At 39.7% G+C, this 26,803-nt stretch overlaps 1 protein-coding gene across 1 annotated transcript in view; it reads left to right on the forward strand.

Moving 5' to 3' along the window:
- LOC143282779 (cytoplasmic tRNA 2-thiolation protein 1-like) overlaps window positions 1-26,566 on the forward strand; it is a 36,861-nt gene extending 10,295 nt beyond the window's left edge. Inside the window, exons 2-14 of the mRNA XM_076588544.1 lie at window positions 5,122-5,245; window positions 6,302-6,420; window positions 7,064-7,120; window positions 8,035-8,092; window positions 9,150-9,227; window positions 11,278-11,319; window positions 12,932-12,981; window positions 14,163-14,227; window positions 16,199-16,323; window positions 16,983-17,042; window positions 19,051-19,138; window positions 21,762-21,798; window positions 24,435-26,566. Of these exons, the coding sequence (XP_076444659.1) occupies window positions 5,122-5,245; window positions 6,302-6,420; window positions 7,064-7,120; window positions 8,035-8,092; window positions 9,150-9,227; window positions 11,278-11,319; window positions 12,932-12,981; window positions 14,163-14,227; window positions 16,199-16,323; window positions 16,983-17,042; window positions 19,051-19,138; window positions 21,762-21,798; window positions 24,435-24,746 (1,215 nt within the window). The 3' untranslated portion in view covers window positions 24,747-26,566. The remainder of the gene's footprint in view (window positions 1-5,121; window positions 5,246-6,301; window positions 6,421-7,063; window positions 7,121-8,034; window positions 8,093-9,149; window positions 9,228-11,277; window positions 11,320-12,931; window positions 12,982-14,162; window positions 14,228-16,198; window positions 16,324-16,982; window positions 17,043-19,050; window positions 19,139-21,761; window positions 21,799-24,434) is intronic.
- The last annotated feature ends 237 nt before the right edge of the window (window positions 26,567-26,803 follow it).

Genomic DNA, 26,803 nt, shown 5'->3' on the forward strand with positions numbered 1-26,803 from the left:
GAACAAAGTGGGGTTTCAGGCTTGCAGGGAAAAGGGAGGAGGGAGGGAGGGGGGGGGGGGGGGTTGGTTGGGTGGGAGGGGGGGGGGGGGTGCATTGCCTCCTTCGTGTCATGGTCAGCTGTTGTTCCCTTCTATCGTGTTTTCTTGGCAAAATTGACTTCAAACCGAGTGTGATGTTTTTAATCATTGCGGCTAAACAGTTCGATTGACTATCCGACCTTTTGCCCCCAGAGGGGTTGTTTGACACAAACACTACAGGTCTGCATGTCTCTGCCCTCTCTCCACGATGAAAGAATGAAATGGGAGGATAATGACGAAAATATTTATCTTTTTTCCGGAAAATGTTAACAGCGGTACTTCCCAGAAAGAGACACATGAAGACCAGAAACACGGAAGCAAGCAAGCAGAAGAGCTGTCTTGCCATTTCTCACAAAATCACAACTCAGAACACAAGCAAGGAAACCAGCGATAGAGCAAGCGACCGTAGAATCACCATCAAACGAAATTAGTCAAAATAATTATTATGGACACTTATCAAAGATCAAAGACATTGATTTTTTTTTTTCCGTTTGTGGGCTGCTAACACTACGTTAACTCGTATACACGAGTGGGCATTTTGCTTTTACGACCGTTTTTATCCTTGCCATTTAGGCAGTCATACTCTGTTTTCGGGGGTGGGGGCTGCATGCCGGGTATGTTTTTGTTTCCATTACCCACTGAATGCTGACATGGATTATGGGGATGCGCACACACACGAAGAGGGTCCAGGCACTAAGCAGGTCTGCACATATGTTGACCTGGAGAGATCGTAAAAAAAAAAAAAAAAAAAAATCTCCACCCTTAACCCACCAGGCGCTGAGATCGGGATTCGAACCCGGGAACCTCAGATTGTAAGTCAACGCTTCAACCACTCGGCTGTTACGCCCATCAAGAAATCGAACTGAAACTCACTCTATGAAATAGATAAATACAGCTGTCGGAACAGAATACTTTGAACGGGGACGGGTTCAGGCTGATAACAGCTTGTATAAACCGGACCGTGTATCATCAGTGTCGGACAGGGCACTGATCAGCGATTGTGGTTTTCACGCTTCTTTTGTTTGTCCACCGCGTTGCCACGATGCCACAGCTGTGCTGGGCGGCAACAGTCTAGTCAGTCTTTGTTTCACGTAGCTTGCCTGTTTGGGTCCGCCCCCCTCGCTCCTCCTATCTTTCGCTGTCCCTTGTACACACACGAACACACACAACTGACGCACTCCTCTCTCTCTCCCTTTGGCCTGTTCGCTTTCATTACAACTGTGTCCTTCTGCTGTTGGCCTAACTTGGTTGACAGCATAGCGAGTAATGGATATATAAAAAAGGCACAGAACATGGTTTATTTGACTATAACGTAGAAAGGCAGGTTGTTTATTTATTTATTTATTTTTTAATTAAAAAATTTTTTTTTTTTTTTACCGCGGTCTTTGTATTGACTTTTCCAGAGGGCAGTTCTTTCACGACAATCTTCGCACACACACACACACACACACACACACACACACATATATACATATATATATATATATATATATATATATATATATATATATATATAGAGAGATAGAGAGAGAGAGAGAGCCGGTAATTCTGAAGTGAAACCGACTCTCTCTAAATGTGTGTGTGTGTGTGTGCGTGTGTGTGTGTGTGTGTGTGTGAGGGAGAGAGAGAACACTATTGACAGTGGCAGTTCTCTCGATCACCATGTAAGGTACACCCACTAACACATACGTTTATTCAGGTGCCAGTAATTGATCCGTCACCTATTCCTTTCGTTTCATCATTTTTTAGTTTTTGCGCTTTCTGAACAACCATGGATCAACACCCCATTTACCGTTCCCCACACTCCTCCAACACACACACACACACACACACACACAGATATTGCCAGCAAGAAGAAGACGCCCACTATCAGTAGAAACTCCTGACCAGTGAGGTGTGAGCCACACGTGGTATCAATTCTAACTGAGCACCAACGTCAGGCGCCACCTTTGTCCACCCAGCACGACGGGTCCTTTTCCTCCACATCATCATCATCATCATCATTATCGTCGTCAGCAGCAGCAGCAGCGGCGGCAGCCTCACGCATCAACGACCCCCAGCCTTGCGTCACCTGCTCAGGGAGTGTTGTCCGCCACGCCCGATTTGCCTGGAGCCTGGCACCGCACCGTTGCCCCGCCCCCTCCCTAGCTTGACCAGTCCCCCCCTTCACGCCTGACCTACGGCAATGGAAGGGGTGATTCCTCATTAAGCGCTGAGACAAGGGAGGGATCGTCCCCCCGGCTCTCTCTCGCACCCATATTGACCGCAGCGGGCCGCGTGGTCCATACCTCACGGACAACGGGGTCGGCGACTCTTGGCCCCCAGTGGGCCCCCGGGGGTCGAAGCTTTTGTGGCCGCGGACAAGGGAGCTAATTGTAGATTCCGGGGACGAGTTAGGGTGGGAGGGAGACGGGAGACAGATGGAATAGTGTGTGTACATGTATGCGGTGCGGCTGTAACATCTGTGCGAGATGGGATCGTTTGTGTGATATCTCTGAGATCTAGCAGGGTGGTTTTGAGTGTGTGCATTGAGATAAAGAAACCTCTGTGTGTGTGTGTGTGTGTGTGTGTGTTATCGTTTACTGTACGTCAATAATGATAGTTTGCATATTTATAGTTTCTCCTCAGATCACATTTAACCTACTGTGTTGAATTAGCCCCAAAATACTCTAACCACATTGCAGCGTCACCTATTTTTCTACCTGCGTGTGTATCTTTTGAGCTGTCAGTCGTTTTTTTGTTTGTTTGTTTGTTTGTTTTGTTTTGTTTTGTTTTTTAAATCGGGACGGCTCGTCAGTTGCGGAATATTTGACAGTGCGTTAAATACACACTTTTTGTTGTTGTTGTTGTTCTGTAGTTAAGTTTTGGTCTACATGATCGCATGCGTACTTCCACTGATCATTTTACCGAAAGAGGGGGGGGGGGGGGGATTGGGTGGGTCACCTGAGTTGCTGTCTTTCTTCTTGCATCTGGATTTGCTCGCTTCCGTTGAGCCAATACTTTCGTGAATTATTAACATCGACATGATATATATAATAAAAAATAAACAAGACTTTTTTTGTCGACAGCAAGGCCAACACTAACGCAAACGTGTGGCAATAGTTATTTATTGTTAATGGCGTTGAATTCACAACTCCCACCCAGCTCCCTATCTCACTCTGCACACAGATTCTGACAAAGAGAAGGTGGAACGGCGGTGAATGTATCGCGCTGTAACCTGGCAGTTTGTAAATCTATTGGAGAGTACTTCGATTTAATGAAAAAAGACTATTATTGTTCAGTACTCAGTTTGGGAATCAGCTGTTCATCACAGTGAAAATTCAGTCAGGAAACTGACAAACTGGCAGACTTGGGAGGGTGTGTGTGTGGGGGGGGAGGGGGGAGGGAGAAAGTGCAGAAGACGTTGATAAACTCGTTAAAAAAACACCGTTTGGTTCTTCTTCTTCTTCCACATGACGACCAACTTCAGTATGTTCATGAAAATTGTCGTTATGTGGGAGGTTGCTGTTGGGCGCAAATTAACTGGGCTGCCGAGGGATGTGCTACTTGATTGATAGGGGAGATGGGGCTCAATCCACTGGCTTGTTCGCATCTCCATCTCTCTGGTTGGCGGAGGAATCTCCGTGAGTGTGTTGAAATCTCACACTCTGGCATTTTACTGTTCCATTAAAACGTATTTCCCCACAAATATAATACTATTGATATACAGTTGTGAATTGGCTGAGCCGCCAAAGTTCTTCGTTGGCAAAGGGGAGGTGTTATGTTTGGAACTGAAAGCCTACATTTTGTTATCACAGAAATGTTTGGCTATAGGCTAAAAGCCTTTTGCCCTCATAATCAGTGTCCATTTATGTGCTTTTGGATCACTTGTTGTGAACAGACCCTTATGTTGTGTCGGAAACGCAGAGTACGAAGATTGAGGCATTTTTTGCTTGAGGGTTTTTGCTCGAAGGTGTGGTCATGAGCTCACGAAGAATGGGTGGGTGAAATTGTGTTTTGCTGTTATCGCATTTAGATCTAGTGATCGGCAGTGAGCCTGCTGTGCTGAGCTGCTTTGAACATGACCCCCCCCCCCCCCACCCCCTTTTTTCCGCCAAGTTAAATTTGTGTACAACCCGGCATATCTGGCACATTTCCTTCTGTTTTAAAAATTCTGTTCAGCTTAAGTTGGGATTAGATCCACGAGTCTGTTGGATCGAGTTGAGAAAGCCAAGCATAGCTCAGTGCTATTGTTGTATAATATATTTTTTTTAACTTCTTTTCTTTTTTTTCTTTTCTAGATTTGTAGGTTATGAAAGAAGTATAAGAGAATAGCAAAGCAAGAAACTGGGAAGCTGAATCACAAAATGGAAGTGCCTTTGTGTTCATGTAGGCTGTGGAACTTGAAAAAAAAAAAAGAAGTATATATAGGTAATATCCAATTTTAGCGCCCAAAATTCCTGGAGCTCTATACAGGGTATATTTGATGTATATTGCAATGCAGGCATGAAGTATAACATAAATAACAATCATTTGACTTTTTTCATCCAATCTGAGTAGGTAAATTGTGGTGCAAATTGATTGAAAACCACTGTCATAACCCCTTACAAACCTGATAATGACATAACATTACCTGTACAGCCGCCGAAATTGCAATTATGGGAAAGCGTGAGTTGTCGTTATCGAGTTAGTAATGGGTTATGATATATATATATATATATATATATATATATATATATATATATATATATATAATGCAAAGTTAAGGTGATGATTTCAGCAGAACGGCAGGCCTTGCTGCAGCATAACCTTTGTGTCTTTGAATTATTTAGAGATGTTACTGATTAATTGAATCCTGATGGTTCAAAATGTACCTGTTTTGTTCGGCATGTTAAGAGGATGTATGAATTTGTTTGGGATGTTTTTTTTTTTTAGCATTGTGGGTTTCAAGTGTTGTGCAATTGTTTTCCTGAACTTGGTCATGTTGTTGGCCTTGATTAACTGAGTTTAATTTATAATATACAGAGGCAGTCTGTACAACATAGTTCTATTTGTTTGTTGCAGGGAGATATATTGTGCAAGGAATGCTTCTACCACACATTTGAGGAGGAGATTCACCATACCATTATGGCAGGCAAACTCTTCAACCAAGGTGAAACTGTGGCGATTGGTGCTTCTGGAGGCAAAGGTAAGCAGAGGATCTGTTTCAGATTTTTTTTCTCTGGTAAAAATGTAAAATGCTGTACTTATTGATGAATGCTGTTGTAGAGCAGAATGCCCTAAAAGGAAAGGTGGAAGGTAGTGAAGGTGATAGCAACTGACAGTTCAGTTCTGTAGATAGATTTCCCCCCCTTTTTTTCAAGTGAAGTCTGAAACTGTAGATATAAATATATTTTTTCAAGTTAAGTCTTAAATAAACTCCATCATCACTGCACATATAACATGTATGTTAGTTATTTGATTTAGTCAAAAGGTTATTACTTGATGGTAAGAAAAGATGTATTTCATATGTGTATATGTGTGTGTGTGTGTGTGTGTGTGTGTGTGTGTGTGTGCGCGCGCGAGCGCGTGTGTGTGTGTGTGTGTGTGTGTGTGTGTGTACACACACACGCACTTCATGCATGCACACACATGTTCTGTACAGGCATTTGTATACATGTAGAGATGTGCATTTAAACATATGTACACAAATGCATACAAAGGCATTTTCCTTACTTTAATTCTTACAAGATGTTTCCCATTCCTTGGCTTCTGTTTCTACAGTGAACAAAAAAAGCACTTCAGTACTTGCCATTTATTGATTTATTAGAAAATGTATTTATGGAAATGCAATGCTGTTTTTGTGGCATTCTTCAAAAGTTTAAAAAAAAAAACCTATCAGAACATTAAAATGTTTCAAACATGCAACATGTGAACATGTCTTTGACATCAAGGTTTATGTATGCTCACTTATTTGCAAGCTTGGAGAGATCCATGTACACACACAGATGGCAGCTCTGTACAACGTTTCCATCTGGAAAATAAACATTGAGCTGATCAAGTACACATTCATATGTGCATTTGAAGGATTTCCTTTTTTTGGGGGGGGGGGGGAGATCTGTGGAAAATCTGTTTAAAAACATAAAAAAAGTACCTAATCTGTTTAAAAAGGATAAAAGGTACTGGTATAGAAAATATAGTAGTGCTCAGCTGTGTATGAAATAGAATTGTTGATTAAATGAGTGTCACATTTCTTGTGTTTCAGATTCCACGGTGCTTGCCCATGTGATGAAAGTGTTGAACGAACGTCACCAGTATGGCCTCAAGCTGATCTTGCTGTCAGTGGATGAGGGCATCACAGGTTACAGGGATGATTCTTTAGAGGTACCTGGTCCACTGTGGACATTGTAGGAGACTAAATTAGATTCAGGTGGTTAAAAAAAGTTCAGTGCCCTACAGCTTTTTTTTTTTTTTATAGGCCACTGGAGCAGTGAATTCATATCCACTGTGTCTAGGGCTTGGCATAGGAAGCCTGGGCCCAATCCGCTCATCTACCATTTTGACCTTCCCCAATCCAAGTCACAGTGACTGTCCAGTATTCAGATGATGGACGCTGACAGAGCTGTACTATTTTAGTGTTGATGGCAACTGGAAGTTGTCATGTCATGGTTTAATGTTATGAAAATGATGAGTAAGTATTTTTGGTGGTCTGTACAAGAAAAGGAAGGACCTAATATACAAAGGTACTGTTGTTTTGTGCAGAATTACTTTTTTTTGGTCCTGTTTATGGCATCAGTTATAGTTACTGCACAAAGTTGGTCTTTCATACACGCAGACATATTTAGATTCAGACAGACAGACAGACAGACGCACGCACGCACGCACGCATGCACACACACACACACACACACACACACACACACACACACACGTTGACTTTAACATACTGAACTTGTTTAGCATACTGATGATACTGAACTTGTTGGAGTTTTGGAGTTTATTCATGAGACTATGTTCATGATTACAGACGGTCAAGATCAACCAGCAGCAATACGAGTTGCCCCTGAAGATCGTTTCCTATGAGGTAAATGCCGCGTGTTCTGTCGGCCCAGTCTTTGGGCGTTCTCTTTTAGCAGTTGTAGCGCCGTTGTTCATGTTCATGTTGATGTTCAAATGAATGGTTTTAGTGTTTGTTTCTTTTCTGTCCCCATTCTTGGTGTCATTTCAGTCCCAGCGCTGCTCTTACTGACTCCCCACTAAACAGCCACAGGTCAGTTCTGAGGCAGTCTCAGTTCTATCATAACTCCACATGAAAGTTGTCAGTTTTATGCCGTCAGACCACACATTAGAGGAGACCTTGCTCAGCTGGTGAGTAGAATAATTTAGGTGTGTTCAGCGGCTTCTTTTTTATTTTTTATTATTCAATATGCACAGAGAACCAACTGAACAAAGCCCCATCTGATGACAATAATCACTTGGCAGTGGAACCAAAGTAAATGAGTACCTCCCCCTACAGGCTCTACAGAGACTGCCACCACATCCCTCTTGTGACAGTGCCCAAGGGAAAAGGGCAGAGTATTCATTTCAGCTAGAATGAGATGTGATAATATGAGTTCTAGGTACTTTTGTCATTGAAACAAGAGGGAAGATCTCTGCTGCAGCAAGCTAACCTTTGGTATCAGACTGGAAAGCTAAAGAAATAAACATTTAAAAAGAATTCAGAACTAGATTCCACTTCACACAGTTTCTGGCACACACGCTATGCATGCACACACCCACAGTATCTATCTCACACGCATACTCTGTTGATATATAAAGCAAACGAAATCTGTATGTATGTATGTGTGGTAGAGTGACTGTGACAGAGAAATCTTTAGCCAGGATAATCCTTTTTGTAATGGGCAAACTGACATCTTACATGCATAAAATTTCATGTTTTCTGAATCATAGTATTATTGAATAGGAATATGTTTAATTTTTTTTATGTGTGTTTTTCAGGAGTTGTATGGGTGGACTATGGACGCCATTGTGAAACAGATTGGTCTAAAGAACAACTGTAAGTTTTATTTATCCTGTTGTACTCATTCTATTTTTCTGGTGTATTTCACCGTCTATCAGCAGTAAACTTGATTGTACTTTTGCATTTCAGATGCTGTAATCTACATGCTTTCTTGTTTAATACATACCACTCCTGTACAAATGAGGCTGCTGATTCATGTTCATTTAAAATCATGTGTTTATTTTGTGACTGTATGATGTTATTTGTTACTTTGAATAAGGATGAAAAATTTGGGAAAAAAAAAGAAAAACAAAACAAACAAAAACGCCCACATTTGTAGAGCTGCCTGAGCAATGCCTTTTTATACATTTCTATGGCATTTGTTGAGCATTTCCTCTTTTAAAATGAAATCTAAGAAATTAAATAAAAAAAAAAGTAGGTGGGGGGAGAATCCCACACATACTATAACTTAGAGTGCAGTGTATTATGTTTTTTTGCTCATTTGTGTGTTGTGTAAGGAAATGAAATGTAAATGTGTTCACAGCATCATCATCATATGTAACTAGAAATGGACCGCATTATCATGCTTGCACAAACACACTCGAAAATATAGACAGGGTCGCATACAAACACACACACACACACACACACACACACACACACAAATGTTCATAATGTATGGAATGTTTAAATTAAAGCATTTTTTTGTTTTATTTGAATTTTTTATGTTTTATAGTTTGGTATATTTGATGAATTAATGCATGTGTATTTGACACTGGATAATATGACAGCCTTTTTCTGAAGTTTGATAGTGGAAAAAAAATGATAAATTGGTACTGACAAAAATTTTCTAATTTAATTAGTAAAACACAAAAACCACATTAACTGCACCTACTGTATCAGAGACTGCTGATCCAGAATTGGACTGTACAGCCACAGCAGGTGCTGCTTATACTCAACAACTTGGCTGAACAAGGCGCAGAGTTACATTGTTTCCCGAGATAGACGGATGCCAACAAAACCAAACCACATTTGGTACTGTGACATTTCTTGGAACTGCATAATATGATATTAACAGTTTCTCAGTGGGTATATTGAAATGAATTTGTTGCAGGCACATATTGTGGGGTGTTTCGGCGACAGGCGTTGGATAGAGGGGCCATGTTGCTGAAGGTGGACAAAATTGTCACAGGTCAGCTGCTGTCGTGCATGGTTTCTTATTTGTGTTGGAACATAAAGTACTCTGTAATGATGACTGAACACTGCCGTTGTTCTCTTGTCAGGCATGGGTTCTTACTTGTGTTGGGACGTTAGGTACTCAGTGACCACAGCTGTACACTGCTGTTCTTCTCTTGTCAGGCAGGGGTTATTACTTGTGTTGGAATGTTAGGTACTCCTTGACAATCACTGTACACTGCCGTTGTTCTCTTGTCAGGCATGGGTTCTTACTTGTGTTGGAACGTTAGGTACTCAGTGACGATGACTGTACACTGCCACTGTTCTCTTGTCAGGCACAGCTTCTTATTTGTATTCGAATGTTAGGTACTCAGTGACCACAACTGCACACTGCAGTTGTTCTCTTGTCAGGCATGGGTTCTTACTTGTGTTGGAATGTTATGTATTCCGTGACAGTGACTGTACACTGCAGTCGTTCTCTAGTCAGGCATGGGTTCTTATTTGTGTTGGAACGTTAGGTATTCAGTGATGATGACTGTATACTGCCGTTGTTCTCTTGTCAGGCACAGCTTCGTACTTGTGTTGGAAGGTTAGGTACTGAGTGACGATTACTGTACACTGCCACTGTTCTCGTGTCAGGCATGGTTTCTTACTTGTGTTGGAATGTTATGTATACTGTGACAATGACTGTACACTGCAGTTGTTCTCTAGTCAGGCATGGGTTCTTACTTTTGTTTGAATGTTAAGTACTCAGTGACCACAACTGTACACTGCAGTTGTTCTCTAGTCAGGCATGGGTTCTTGTGTTGGAACGTTAGGTATTCAGTGATGATGACTGTATACTGCTGTTGTTCTCTTGTCAGGCATGGGTTCTTACTTGTGTTGGAACGTTAGGTACTCAGTGACCACAACTGTACACTGCCACTGTTCTCTTGTCAGGCATGGGTTCTTACTTGTGTTGGAACGTTAGGTACTCAGTGACCACAACTGTACACTGCCACTGTTCTCGTGTCAGGCATGGGTTCTTACTTGTGTTGGAATGTTATGTATTCCGTGACAATGACTGTACACTGCAGTTGTTCTCTAGTCAGGTATGGCTTCTTGTGTTGGAATGTTAGGAATTCAGTAACCAATGTTACCAATGTCATTGTCTTTTTGTTTCGAGTGATGGTGGTTTGTTACGATGTTACCGCCATTGTCAGAATTGTTCTGATGAGTTCATTATTAGCTACAAAGAATCACCCGCATATCATCTTGTGAGCCACAAGGTAGTTTCTGAATGCATGTGGTGAAATGAGTGTGCATTGGGGAAGTGAGTCACACAACTAGATTCAGTGACGTAGGAAATGCAAACAGAGCGTAAAGAAAACTCTGGACATTGCAAAACAGGCTTGCAGTCTCCAAACAAAGAATCTGACTTTGTTGCAGGTGAATGTTGAATATATGCTGTGTTAGTAATAGTTGAATGTTGCATGTATTCCAGTGTGACTGAGGATCTGTCTGTTCCTTGAAAAGTAAATATTTTCTTTAAAAAAATGTCCAAATTATTCTAAATGAAAGCTGAGAATGGTTGTCTTCTCTGAGCCCTGCAGAGGACCAGTAGGGGATGGAGCGGGGTTATGTGGGGAGATAACATAGTATGATGTCATCAGTGGGATGTAGAGGGGAAAAAGTGTGTTAAGCATGTGTAGAAAATGGAGAAACTTTTGTTATCAGTTTGCAACTTGTAGGGGAAATTTATTTGTCAGTAAGGGAGGTTTGATTTCATATACTGACTGTGTCAAACTGTTGCAAGTTCCTGATTGGATACTGGTACATGTTTTCTTGTGATTTTGACAAATTATTAATCTTGTATTTATCATATTTTACTCATCTTCATTTTTCTCTGAAAGTGACAAGGACTGTTCAGCTGAAGATTTTGTTCTGATTAAGCGTGGATGTGTTTTGTGATTAGCATTTTATTGAACGATTAGTGTGTAACAGTCCTTGAATATATATGTTCTGAAGTTTAGCTGGTCAGTAATCAAGAACTGCTGAGTGGATAATATCTTTCTTTCCTTTTGCAGGACACAATGCAGATGATATTGCAGAAACAGTCATCATGAATGGTACAGTAAACTGCCAGTGATCATACTTTAGACTGTGGATTCAGTGTTTTCTGAATCATATTTTCTGTATATTTGTGGTAGGCACAAAAGCACACACACACACACACACACACACACACACACACACACACACACACCAACAAAAAAACTAACACACAAAAAACAACAACAATAAAACAAACAAAAAAACAGTGTCTTAAGTAGATTACCTTCTGATGAAGTGAAATTTACAGAAGCAAACATGACTGGAATTTGTAACTATCTCAAGCGTCACAGTCGTAAAGATACACCGTTTGATGCAGCGATGCCAGACTGACAAGTGTGCTTCTGCATAAAGTGACTGTAACTATGTGACCTGTGTTTTTTCAGGTGAATCAGGCTTCCACAAACTCTCCAATTAAATATATTTATATATTTTTGTGTGTGTAAATAAATAATTGATCATCTCTGTAAGACTGAAAGGAGATGATGATTACATGTTTACATTACAAAAAAAAAGGGAAACCCTAGATTAAAGTTTTATCAGTGATAATAATTATATTCAGTTTGTGCTGTGAAAGCAAATACTGTGCTCTGAGCTTCAGCGTTCATAGTAAAAAAAACAAAAAAAAACCGGCATGGGAATTCTCAGCAGATCCCTTATTTTCAGCGAAAGAGCTGTTGATATCAGAGGGAAAACAATTTTGGTGGGGACAGAGAAGAAACGGTGAATTATTGTTTCAGTTTTGAGGAGAGGCCCCTAAAACCTCTTAGAAATCACTAATTTTGTTTTCGGCCCCTGCACCCCAACAGGGGCCTGAAGCAGCCCCTGGACCCCACCAGGGGCCCCACCAGGGGCCTGAAGCAGCCCCTACACCCCACCAGGGGCCTGAAGCAGCCCCTGGGCCCCGGCTGATTTTCAGAAGAAACCCTCCTGGACTTCCCCAGCCTGAAAGAATAGAGTTGAAACGTATCTTTGCATTTTTACTTATGTATTTGTATAACGTCTGTGTGGTTTTGAGTGTTTGTGAGCAGAATTATTTTTCTAAACAGGAAAAAGAGACTGAACAGATCTTTTTTTTTATAATGTAAAAAAAGAAAAAGACAAAAAAAGACAGTTGTTGCCACGTAGAAATTGGACAAACAGCAAGAACACTTTCGTCGTCTTCAAATTCATTATGAAGGCTTTCACATTACACTGAGGTTGTATGTAGGAAACATCTGAATATTATATAATACCTCATACTAATGCAGTGAATAAAAATATTTCATGAATCTTTGTCGGAAATGGTCTGCCAGTATGCAAACTTGAAATCACAAAGATGTAATAGAATTTACCTTTTAAATGCAGGTATTTTGTGATCATATTTGTGCACATGCACACCCTTGCATGCGCATAGTACACACTCATACACATAGGGCTACAGACTGTTTATTCAGCAGACTTTTTGTTAGTATACAGTTAGGGTGTGATACAAACTAGTTATGTTTGGTTTCCTGGTTTACATATCTCATCTGTCACTTTACAAGAATATTGGGCACATCAGATGTGAATATACCATTTTGTAGTAACCAATGATGGTGTTTAAAAAAGTCTTGATTGAAAAGAAAATTATTTATTTGTTCATTACAGTCCTCAGAGGAGACATTGCTCGACTGAGAAGGTGCACAGCTATTGCAACGGTAAGTGCCAGTATCATAAACTTAATCATGTTGATAAATACAAATGTCTTTGTACTTCGTGGACTTTTATAAATGTTAGTGATTAGTTTTATGAGTATTAACCTGTTCAGTGCTTATAAGACATTAGCTGATGTCCTGCACAAAGTGTTGCCATAGACAGGAAAAATGTGTTCTTATTTTTTCATACACCACCTGTGTCAAACTGTTGCATGTTCCTAATTAGAAGATATGATACTGGTACACGTTCTCTTGTGATTTTGACAAATTATATATCTTCAATTTGCCAAATTTTTCTCATCTTCATGTTTTTTCTCTGAAAGTGATATGGACTGTTTAGCTGAATATTTATTTACATTGTCACTGATGAGAAGACCGACTTGGTTGTAGTGGAAACAAATTGACATGCACAGCAGATGGTTTTTGTCAGCCCAGGTGCAGCACTGGTTGAGCGAGTGTTATCAAAGAGCTTCTCCCTCAGTAGGGTAAAGTTCTTTGGTGTTACAAAGCTTGACTGCGCAGTTTCAGAGGAACGATTGACCCTTTGATAGAACCTGTGTTTGTCATTGTAGGGACAGTTTTTCGCTTACTTGTGTGCAAGAGTTGAGGTTGTTACCAGAAGCATGTATCCTGTTATATTTTTATCTGTGGATATACACTGATGACAAGCATGCCATTCCCAGATGTATTCTGTTTGTTTTTGATTTGAATGGCATTCTAAGGCGGTGGAAACAGACATTATTGTTGCACAAAAATTACTATTTTCACTTTGAAATGCCTGAATAGCTATTCTGGAAAATAACCCATATTCAGAACCCTCAATCATTTCCCTTCACAAAAAAACAATCATTTTTTTTCTTTCAGTATCTCCCACAGCTTTTGTGCTAGAATTGATTTTTTATTACCCCTGATTCCTCGAAATTCCCTGGCAAAGTGAGAGCACTTTAAAAAAAAAATTTTTAAAGAAAATTCTCTGGCACTGAACAGATTGAAAAAAAGGATAGCTTTTTGTTTGTGTTTATGAAAAAAAAAAATCATATTTTGAAAGTGAGTGCAGTAGAAAAAGACACTGTTTATTGTCTAGTATAAATGTATATTGATTACCACATATGTATACCCTGGATTTTATGTTTGCTGCTCAGATTATAAAGTGTTCGTACATGATTTTATTGCTGACTTTGCAGGGTATGGATGGAGCTTTGCCAAGGTGTAAGCCATTCAAGTATACTTATGAGAAGGACATCGTTATGTGAGTATGGCAGTCAGTGTGTCATCTTTGTCATGTGAATGTTTGTCTCGGTGATTCTGTCCATATGTCCTTCCTGGCTTCTTCCCCTTTAAAACTGTCATAATTCCGACCTTTAGCGGACAGTGTAGTGCAGTGTTGGCATGAAGGAGGTGAAAAATAAATATAGTTTGTCTGCTTCTTTCAAACTCTCAGCAGTAGTTGTCCACAAGCCATCTCTGCATCCAGAAAATGGGTCAGTTGAGCCCCCGACCTTGTTGTGCCATTCTGCACCTGTGGGTCACAGTCCTCACGGTATAGTGTGTGTAATTTAAAGGACTTTTGTGTGTGCAAAATTACATTTAACATACTTACCATGACCCACATTGAATGTTCTCCCATCCTCCAAGCTTCTCTTTTCTGTATGCTGAACGGTTCATGGCCAGATGTCGTCAGAAGATGGTGGTCAACATGCACGCACAGGGGGGGTAATGTACAGGGGGAGATAACTAGCCACATCTACTTCCATTTTCTCCCCTTCAGCGTGGTCGCAGTTTGCACAGGATGGAATCAGACCCCGTCCAAAGTCTGCACCTTGGGTCACAGTATAGTCTGTTAGATTAAACGTAATTTTAGGGGGGGGGAGTGGGGGGGAGTCCTTTTTTGTCTGCTTCTTTCAAACAAGTGTTTTATGGGGAGGAAGGGAACAAGAAGTATATGAAAAGTCATCAAAAAAGTGTTCTTAAACTTTTTCAGAATTCTTCATGCTTTTTGGTCTAGTGTGATATGAGTAAGGAAAACAAAGAAAACTGGGTTACTGTGTTACTTTGTCTCACCAAGAAATACCGTCTAACATTTACACAGGTGCATTGATAAGAACAAAGGACTTAAAGTGAAAACAGAAGGTTGGTTTGTCTTTTGAGTAAAGATTTTTGGCAGAAATAGTATTATATAATAATATATAATATGATATATATGATATATACATACATATATAAAGAAAAACTTAGCTGGAAATAACAATGTATATGTATGTATTTCAAATGTTTCTGATTTGAAATTGTTAAGTGATTATGTTTTAATATTCTTAATAACTGTTACATTTGAATGAAAAAAACCAAAAAAAACCACAACAATATTGATGTCTTAATCCTTTCCACACATTGTACTTTTGTTTTTCCTATCTTTCCATGACACAGCAAGTTCTGAGTTGCTTCTTCTCCACAGTACCATTCTGCACTTCTTTTTCTTTTTCATGTTGTTTTTTGTTCCCTCCGGGTTCATGTTGTGTGTTTCTGTGTTGTTCTTTTAGTTCAGATATTGTTTGAAAAATTTGTGAATGCTAAACCTGTATTTATAGTTCCGATACCTGGTTGAGCTCAGATTCAGAGACAAAGAATTCTTATATTCTTTTGAAAAAAGTAACTGGCTGAGTAAGACATGCTACAGTTTTGGGTAAATTTTGGACAGGCGCAATAGCCGAGTGGTTTATGTGTTGGACTTTCCATCTGACAGACTGCCATACTCACCCTGGTGGGTGAAGGGTGGAGATTTTTCCGATCCCCCAGGTCAACATATATGCAGAGCTGCGTGTGCCTGAACCCCCTTCATGTGTATATACAAGCTGAAGATCAGATACACACTTTAGATATCCTGTAATCCATGACAGCGTTCAGTGGGTTATGGAAACAGGGACATACCCAGCATGCACACCCCAGAAAACAGAATACGGTTGCCTACATGACAGGGTAGAAACGGTCATACACATGAAAGCCCACTTGCGTACATATGAGTGAACATGGGAGTTGCAGCCCACAAAGAAGAAGAAGGGAAATTTTGATTTTTTACATATACTGTATATCTATAAATATTTAAAATGATGGGTTTGGTAGGGATGTGTAATAAGTTGGACATATTATTTTTGAAAGTTTGAATTGATCCCGTGATTTGTTAGCTGTACTCTGTATCCAATTCACCTGTGTTTTATGATTTCAGGTATGCTTTCCACAAGAACTTGACCTATTTCTCCACTGAGTGTATTTACTCTCCCAATGCATACAGAGGATTTGCCAGGACCTACATCAAAGATTTGGAGAGGATACAACCAAGTTCAATCATTGGTAAGGTGTTCTACAATAAGTTTCACTCGTCTTTATTTCTTCCTTTGGTTAACCCTTTAGCATTTGTATATTTTGGAATTCTTCCCAGTATCCATGTTTCTTCTGATTTTTTTTTTCATGGAAAACAACTTAAGTGTGGAAAGGTATATGTGCTGTTGATAATCAAGTTCATTTCTTTGCCTCAAATCTACTAGTTGCTGTTTGCAGTGCTCAGTCACTGGCATAAGGGATCACAAACAACATGATGAAAGTTTCAGCCCAGCGTGTGCTGCAGGTGAGGTGGGCTGCTGTGGACATTACTGTACCATGCTGATTACTGGATGGCAGGTTTCAGCCAGAGTTAATGCAAGAAGATGAAAGTCTTTTTCCACAGGGAGGAGCAACAACCAAACCCCCACCCACCCCCAAAAAAAACAAACAAAAAAACCTACCACCACCAAGAAACAGGCAAGAGAACTGGACACAAGGAGATCAGCTGGACACAGTTATGGAAAAAGTAATGAATGAAATAGCGAAAAATAATGCTTCTTGCTTTGTGAAATAGAAAAAAATAGAACAAATGCTGAGTAAGAAAGTACACCTCACAACATTGACAACACACACTGGTTTTCACTTATGTTCGTGAAGTTAATCTGTTTGTTTTGTTTACTCTGTTGCAGACATCATTCACAGCGGAGAAAGCCTGTGTGTGAAAAAGGATGTTCGCATGCCTGTGCAGAGTAAGTTGCTGTTTACGGAAAGCCAACATCTGCTTACAAATGATTGAATGTTCTACATACTCATATATTGCTACAACAGAGGATGAAAGGCTTGGCAAAGAAAATAGGTGGGGAAATGGAGAGGGAACTGAAGAAACTTTGCCAGAAACTATAAAAAGATCCTGATTATAATTTATGATGAAATTACTTGTAGCTCATTTGTAGGCTTTGGAAGAAAGTGGCAGAATGGTTACGATGCTCATCAGCCAATACAGAACCTGTGAGGGTATGGGTTCAAATCCCACTTTCGCCCTTTCTCCCAGTTTGACTGGAAATTCAGAATGAGCATTTAGTCATTCAGATGAGAAGATAAACTGAGGATCTGTGTGTAGCATGCACTTGGTGCACTGAAAAAGAAACCATGGCACAAAGAGTGTTGTCCTCTGGCAAAATTCTGTAGAAGAAATCCACTCTTATAGCTACACAGACATATACATGGGCTTGAACTCGAGGCCTGGCTAAGCGCGTTGGGCTATGCTGCTGGTCAGGCATCTGCCTAGCAGATGTGGTGTAGAATATTTGGACTTGTCCAAACAGAGTGACACCTCCTTTAGAAACTGCAACTAGGCTTCACATATTCGAGTCATGGAAATAAGTCGACAGATCGAAAGAGGAGTTAATTGTTATGTTAAAGCACCTACAGATTTGCCTCTGAAACATTGCTAGAAAATAGCATTCTGTGTCAGTAATCATTTGGTCACTGTTTTATTAGAAATTGAATTGCAGATTTTCGTTGCTTTTAGTGTGGTTGAAACGCCATGAAATATTTTTATGGGCATTGTCAGATCCTGTTCCAGCCACTCAGTACTCATTGATTTAAGTATGGCTACTCATTGCATTGATATAATCTGCCCAAGACTGCTTTTCATTGCCGGATATGCTCTGAGCAGTTGTCAGTTCACCAAGTCTGCTATGATCCAGCCAGGTTTGGGGGACACTTCTTGCAGTATTTGGGAAGTAACTGCATCAGCCTATCCTCCAGTACTGAAAGTGTTAAGTCCCTTGGGTTTAGTTTCTCTCATTGTTTTGTCAAGGGGAGTCAGCCTCAGCCTGCACTTGCTGCGTCATCAGTCTAATGGTGGACAGGTACTCTCAGTGTGTTGGGATGTGGATGCACAGATTCCTCTTGAGGTCTGTGTCTTGGACTGAATCAGCTTCTGGGTAGCAGATTGTTTGCGTCTTCACTAGCATTCATTCTTTAGGACAACATTGAAGCAAAAGCGGTTCTGATTTGCTGTTCTTGTCTGCAACAGTCCACTTTAGTTGCCTCCTCCGCACCACCTTGTAGTTACTGTTTCCTTTCACTCACAAACATTCATAACCCCCCCCCCCTCCCACCCCCACCCTTCACACCCACACCCACACCCACCCACACCCACACTCACCCACCCACACCAATTTCACACACACACACACACGCAAACACACTAATGCACACATTTTCACATGCATGCTTTGATAATCAGTGGATGGCTGCTTTTTCTCAGTTATTTCAAGTAGAGTAATTATGTGGTTTTTGAGATGCAGATCAGACCAGTATTTATACACAGGTAATGTGCAGAAGACTGATTATCTCTTCATGAGAGTCTGCCTGATTTTGGCAGAATAAGAAAGAGGAGCGTGTATTGTGTGTGGCGTGTGTTGGGAATGTTTGAAATGAGCAATGTCTTCGTTTTGTTGCTGGGTAGATATGTCATGGTTTTGTTCCAGCTACATGTACCAGCTGTGGCTAAGAGATGAAATGAGAAATATCATCATGTTGTTGCATGGTAGATACATCATGGTTCTTGTTCCAGCTACATGTACCCGCTGCGGCTAAGAGATGAAATGAGAAATGTCATCATGTTGTTGAATGGTAGATACGTCATGGTTCTTGTTCCAGCTACATGTACCCAGCTGTGGCTAACGGATGAAATGAGAAATGTCATCATGTTGTTGCATGGTAGATACGTCATGGTTCTTGTTCCAGCTACATGTACCCGCTGCGGCTACATCTCCAGCAATGAGCTGTGCAAAGCTTGTGTCATGCTGGAAGGACTGAACAAGGGACGACCCAGGTACAAGTGTCAAATAGTTTTTGTATTTGCATTTTTTGTATTTTGTATTTCTTTTATCACAACAGATTTCTCTGTGTGAAATTCGGGCTGCTCTCCTCAGGGAGAGTGCGTCGCTACACTACAGCGCCACCCATTTTTTTGGGTATTTTTTCCTGCGTGCAGTTTTATTTGTTTTTTCTATCGAAGTGGATTTTTCTACAGAATTTTGCCGGGAACAACCCTTTTGTTGCCGTGGGTTCTGTTACGTGCGCTACGTGCATGCTGCACACGGGACCTCGGTTTATCATCTCATCCGAATGACTAGCATCCAGATCACCACTCAAGGTCTAGTAGAGGGGGAGAAAACATCGGTGGCTGAGCCGTGATTCGAACCAGCGCACTCAGATTCTCTCGCTTCCTAGGCGAACGCGTTACCTCTAGGCCATCACACCACATGAGATGTTTAATGTTGTATGTGGGAGTATGCCACAGTGTTTTAGCGTTAAGCATAGCAGACTAATATGTTATTTACTTATAATCTCACAAACCCTTGAACAATAAAAAAAATTGATGTTAAATTTGCAAGAACGTTACTTATGACTATCTTTTCTATTTTTCCCAGTCTTTCACATTAATCAAAAACTGAGATACATTGATACATTTTTCTGGGAAGTAACTGGACACACAATGTTGATTTAGACTGGAAGCCATAGTGTTTTCCAGGAGGAGAAAAAACCTCCATGTTGACAGCAAGGATGTGTAAATGGGAGAAGGTTATTTCGAAAGTCTGAGATCAGATATTGACGATAAGTGGTGAGAAACATTTTTTGCCTTTGTCTGTTTTATTAGTTACAGTTGGTGTTAGTGTACATGGCCAAATTTTACATAGAGTGATTGATTATCACGTATTGTGTAACTGCAGGAACAAAAAAATTGCTATGTAAATGAGATTGAATAAAACATTTTTTAAAAGTAGATTGGGATGTTTGGCTGTTGCAGCTTTTTATGGAAGATTAGAAAAAAAAAAATCTTTTTCATGTGAAAACAGGAATGCATATGTTAGTTCAGGTGGTGTATGGACTGAAAAGAGACCTGCCATTTGCTTCGTTGATTCTGAGAGTTGTACAAATAGTTCTCCAAATGATGATCTTTTTCACGATGTTTGTGTAAATGTTGAAACATATGATACCTGTTTTTGTCTTTGCATACATAATGTAATTAATGACATATTTTCAGTTTTTTTTTTTTTTTGACTCACTTGTGTAAACAAAGTGAGTCTATGTTTTAACCCGGTGTTCGGTTGTCTGTGTGTGTGTGTCTGTGTGTCCGTGGTAAACTTTAACATTGACATTTTCTCTGCAAATACTTTGTCAGTTGACACCAAATTAGGCATAAAAATAGGAAAAATTCAGTTCTTTCCAGTCATCTTGTTTAAAACAATATTGCACCTCTGGGATGGGCATAAAAAATAAAAAATGAAGCCTAATTATATGCAAACTGCATTTACTCTTATATTTTTTGTATTCTCTGAACTTGGCACTTTGATCTGATATTCTGACCCAACAACAAGAGCAGTCATTATTATCAGTTTTTGTTCAAACAGGAACTTCTTTTGCTAAGCTTGGAAGTTTTATTTATTTTGCAAACGTTTTGGTGCAGAGGGTAAAAAAGGGGAAATTAATCTTTAATTAATACTAGGGGACTTAATTTGCTTTAAACTGATCATTCTCATCTTAAACATTACATTTTGAAATTATACTCAATACATAAAAAGCTTGGATTTTTTTTTGAAGTGTATCACAAGTGAGTCTTGAAGGCCTTGCCTCTCTTGTTTTTTTTTATGGAAGGAGGTGGGGGTGAGGGTGGGGACAAACATTGTTATCGTCAAGAAGCTACTTGAATATACTAGGGTTCGATGCAAGTTTTATGTTTTGAAAGTGCTTTCTAGTGCTGTGCCACAGATTGATGTTTTACAGTATTCTTTGTTAGTTGGTTTGAATCACTGATGTCTTGGACTGATCATATTTATCTTGGTGTCTTGACTGTGCCACAGATTGATGTTTTACAGTATTCTTTGTTAGTTGGTTTGATTCAGTGATGTCTTGGACTGATCATATTTATCTTGGTGTCTTGACTGTGGCACAGATTGATGTTTTACAGTATTCTTTGTTAGTTGGTTTGATTCAGTAATGTCTTGACGGATCATATTTATCTTGGTGTCTTGACTGTGCCACAGATTGATGTTTTACAGTATTCTTTGTTAGTTGGTTTGATTCAATAATGTCTTGACGGATCATATTTATCTTGGTGTCTTGACTGTGCCACAGATCGATGTTTTACAGTATTCTTTGTTAGTTGGTTTGATTCAATAATGTCTTGACAGATCATATTTATCTTGGTGTCTTGACTGTGCCACAGGTCGATGTTTTACAGTATTCTTTGTTAGTTGGTTTGATTCAATAATGTCTTGACAGATCATATTTATCTTGGTGTCTTGACTGTGCCACAGGTCGATGTTTTACAGTATTCTTTGTTAGTTGGTTTGATTCAGTGATGTCTTGGACTAATCATATTTATCTTGGTGTCTTGACTGATTGTATTTCTCCCAGTGCTTTTTACTTATACTGATCTTTTTTTGTTCCAGACTAGGTATAGGTAAAACACACAAGGAGAGGCGTTTGGTAAGTTGAGAAACACATTTTCCAAAGAAATAATAAAGTTATGCTTTAATTTGGGAATTATGACTTGTTTTTTACTGGTGGGGAGGTTGTGGTTGTGGGTGTTTTTTTTTTAGTATATTTTTTGTTTTTGAAAAGATTTTTTGACTAGCTTTGACAATTTTTTTTTTATATACTAGCATTGACAGCTAGTTTGATATAGAATATTTGATTATTTAGAAAGACATCTGCCTACTATTGTGAAATAACAGTATTTGCTATGGGATAACAAAAGAAAACTGATAACCTTTCTGGATGTTGTGGCTGTGGACTGCATATTAAGGGAAATAAACACCTTTTTGTGGATGGGAAAACCAGACAGGGGATAGGAAGTTCTAACGCTGTGTGTGCATTATGCACAAGACCATAACCAGCAATGGAAGAGCCAAAGTAACGAAGAAGGAGTGCTCAGCTGAAAAGATAGCTAGCCGTTAGAAGCGAATGAGTGAGAGTGATGAAGAAGATGGAGCAGAGCAGCAAGAACACAGTGAATAGTAACCAGGTTTACAAGAGGACAGAAAGGGGGAAACCTCAGTCTGTGTCCTCTCTGCTGGTGCATGTTTGCAGCCCAAAGGAGGAATGGAAAAGATGCTTATCTGCCAGTTCAGTGTCTGTGAGGGTCTGGGTTTGAATCCCGCCCTTGCCCTTTCTCCCAAGTTTGACTGGAAAATCAGACTCAGCATCTATTCATTCGGATGGGACGATAAAGCAAAGCCCCCTTGTGCAGCATGCAGCACGCATTTGACACAGTGAAAAAGAAACCATGGCAACGGAGGATTTGTCCTCTGCTAAAATTCTGTAGGAAAAAATCCACTCAGATAGGTACACGAATATACATGCATGCACTCAAGGCCTGACTAGTGTGTTGGGTTATACTGCTGTCAGGCATCTATATCTGCCTGGCAGATGTGGTGTAGCTAATATGGGTTTGTCCGAACAAATGGACGTATCCTTGAGAAACTGAAACTGTAGCCGTAATGTCAACAGAACTACTGGTAAATTTGTAAAATGATAGGTGAGCATTGTAAGGACGTGGCTGTACTGGCAAAGCCATGTTCAGAAAGTGGATGTTGAAGGATTTTTTGCAGAGTTTGGCAAACCTGCCTTTATAAAAAATGGAGTTTTGTTGTGATTGAGCTATACGCCAGAGGAAAGAAAAATAGCCGGTTTTGTCTGGGGAGAGAATTTGCGTGAAATGTCTTTCAGTTTTGTGACAGGTTATTTCCCTTGGAATATGTGGTTTGGATGCCAGTTTGAAATTAAGCATTTTAGTTTATTTTACGTTATGTTGGAGAAAGCACTTTAAAAAAAAACAACAACTCTGAATAACAATAGGTGGGGCAGGTTTTTGGCTTGAGCCAGTTTGCTGGTGGATAAAGTAAGTTTTATCAAATTGTTGACAAGAGTATGCTTGAAGAAAGCTATTTTTATTTATTTATCTATTTTTCAGTTCTGGAATTTTGGAGGCCTAAGGGATATTCTTCATATGTGTTCAGATCTTGTGAATGTATTCTGACTTTTCTCAGTTCCTATTCACTCTTTGACAGTTGATTTTTGCTAATTTTACTGTATGGTTCACTATTGATGTACTTTTTATCAGGTCTAAGCTAAGGGCTATTTCAGGAAAAGCATTATTTTCTATCATTGGAAAAGCCTTCATGTAAGAAGAAAATGAAGTACATGCTTTTCTATACAATTTTATTAGATTGAGAAAACAGACACACACACACACACAAATAAGTGAAGCATTTTACACAGTGCAGAAATAATGACAGAAACTCCCAGTAATTGGATGGTGAATCTCAAGACAGCCTATACCTCCCCTCCTGATTCCACCAGTCATACACAAGAAGGCAATTAGGCATTTTGAAACAAGTGAGGTCACTTTGGCAGAGAAGAAAGTTTGCAAAAGAAAATGTCTCAATGTTTTTTTTGTTAAAAAAACAAAACAAAAACAAAAACAAACTCTTTTGCATGTTATTGACGTTCATAGGTTTTTCATCCTAAATGAATTCTAACATGCAAATGAAGAGTGAGGGACACACACACACACACACACACACACACACATATATATAAGTGAAGCTTTATGCACAGTGCATAGATTATGACAGGAGTTCCCAGTCACTGGAGGGTGAATCTCAAGACAGCCAGTTCCTCCCCTCCTGATTCCACCAACCTTCCTATGGTTTCATGCACAAGAAGGCAGAAGGCATTTTCAGACAGCTGACAAAAGGTCCTTTGGCAGAGAAGAAAGTTTGCAAAAGATAATGTCTAATTGTTTTTTTGTTGTTGTTTAAAAAAAATTTTTTTTGAATGTTATTGATGTTCATAAGTTTAGCAACCTAAATGAATTAATAAATTCTAACATGCGTGTGTATGTGTGTCACATGCACTTTGGTTTAGGCGTTTGGTTTATGCATGATAGGTGTTAAAAAAAAAGAAGAAAAAAAAAGAAGAGAAGATGTATCATGCTTTTCCTCTCTTACTTTTTCATAATCAACTCTCCTCCAGGCTTGTAAGCTTGTTTGATTGTCATATCTGAGGTGATGTGTTGTTTCAAAAGAGAGGGATATTCACAGACAGAGCCTCTGTTGCAGTGGGAAGAGGAACTTGCTCGCCAGGCAGCACAGGAAGCAGCAAAAGATCCCAACAGTGACACCACCACCACCACCTCCTCCGCTGCCTTCACCACTGGCAGCAGATGTTGTGGGAAAGGAGGTTGTGGCAGGAGCAGCCAGACGACCTCAGAAAGTGTTGAGGGAAATGTTGAGGAGACTGGAGACCTCAGCACAGCTGAGGGTCCACACCAGTGTGGCTGTGAAGGAGACGGTGTGGAGAGCTGTGCAAAAGCTGTGAACAAAGTGAGGATAGGCAGCCGGACTGCCAAGCCCAACCTGCTCGAGTTCTGAGCACAGGTTTTAGTCAGACTGGACTGTCAGTCTCCAGACACCAGAGCTGTGTGAGGATCTAATCGGACTGTGATGCTCCTTTTCCATTTGAATTTAAAGGGCATGAATCATGATTTGATCTGTTTGAAAGGAATTTGAAAAAAAGATAGCCATGATTTTCTAATATTTGGAGAAAGAGGAAGTCGCATTTCTCAGCCCAGTTGGGATGGAAGCTTAAACAACAGATGTGTTACTGATTTTTTGAGAGGAACCAGGGGTAAAGAGATGCATATAAATAATAATAATAATAATGGATACTTATGTAGCACACTATCCAGAAATCTGCTCTTGGTGCTTTACAAAAACGCTTTTGTTAACATAAAACATTATATCTATGTTACATACACACACCAAAATGTGACTACACACACACACACACACACACACACACACACACACTGCATACATACATTTTAACATACATGTGTAAGTAACAGCTGCCCTAACACATATGTACACATAGGCAGGCACAAACTTACATAAACACACGCACACACAATACACATTCATATACATGCATGTAGTTATGCACACATACATACGTACACACACATAGTCAAGCACAGCTAACGCAAAGGAAGTGGACCTGCCACAATTGAACTTATTGCTGAGGGAAAAGGTGAGTTTTGAGACGAGATTTAAAGGACGCGAGGGAATCAGAATGACAGAGGTTATCAGGGAGCTTGTTCCACGTCTTTGGCGATTGAAAAGAAAACGATCTGTGTCCATAGGTCTTACTTCTGACATGAGGTATCCTGAGAAGTCGAGTATCAGAGGAAGAACGGAGCTGGTGAGATGGGGTATAGATATGGATGAGTTCAGAAAAATACTTGGGGCCAGATCCGTTGACTGCAGAAAAGGTCAGAGTAGATAGCTTATAGTCTAAATGAGGGAACACCAGTGAAGAAAGATTATTTGCGAAAAAGATTCCATTGCCAGTTATCAGACGAAACTGTTTCTTGTAGAATGACAAAAGAGGATGGTTGTCTCCCAGTTCCAGTACAGCTCTGTGACTCTCGAAGCAAGAATGTGGCATCTCATTTAAAGGTCGTGTCAACATCGTTAAGAAAAATATCTACACTCAAAACAGAGTTTGAATAAAAGAAAAAGTTATACTGACTGAGTTTGAAAGTTCGTTGAAATATGAACTTAAGATCATGGAGGAAGAATCAGACTTGTCCACCTTTGAAATTCTATTTTAAAGATTAAAAAAATGAAATACTTGTGACACTTTTTTTCATTTTGGGGGTGGGCTGGGGGTAGGGAAGTATAGTGAGGAAGGGGTGTTGACATGGAAGTTTAGAAGTGGCTTGATAATAGTGATTAAGAAAATGTGTTATTGGTAGAGTTAAATTTAAGATAATTAGGGAAAACAAGATATTTTTCATTGTAATTATTTGAGTGGGCAGGTTTTTGTTTTCTAGCATGGCATACACATGAATATACATGAATGGTTCAGGGCAGCTTTACCATTTCCCTTCACTCCAAGAACTCTTAAGGAGGAAATGAAAGTTGTGTACAATGATAACAATAATGATGATGTTATTTATACAGTTGTGAAAACCAAGTCATTTGTAATTAAGTTGCTTCACACACACACACACATTCACTCACTCACTCGCGCACACACACACACACACACATTCACTCACTCACTTGCACACACACACACACACACACACACATGCATATATTCAACTGTTTTATTTTAGTCACTTTTGAAATATAATTTAGGTTATATTTGACAGAATAAAATATGGCCACATTGTTTTCACTGCATGTGTGACTTTTTTTTTTATAATTTTTTTTTTTTCCGAGTGGTGGTGGGGGAGTGGGGTTCATTGGTGATTGCAAAATTGAATAGATTTACATGAGTTGGTCACAGCCATTTGGTGGCATAATTCAGTTAGGATGAGCATCACAGCATGTAGAATTATATTCCATTGTTTTGTTCCAGGCTCTCGCAAACAGCTGATTTTCTCTAGTTCTGCTCACCAGATCACATAATAAAACAAGAA

The sequence above is a fragment of the Babylonia areolata genome, chromosome 6 (assembly GCF_041734735.1).
Source record: "Babylonia areolata isolate BAREFJ2019XMU chromosome 6, ASM4173473v1, whole genome shotgun sequence".
Taxonomy (NCBI): Eukaryota; Metazoa; Mollusca; class Gastropoda; order Neogastropoda; family Buccinidae; genus Babylonia; species Babylonia areolata.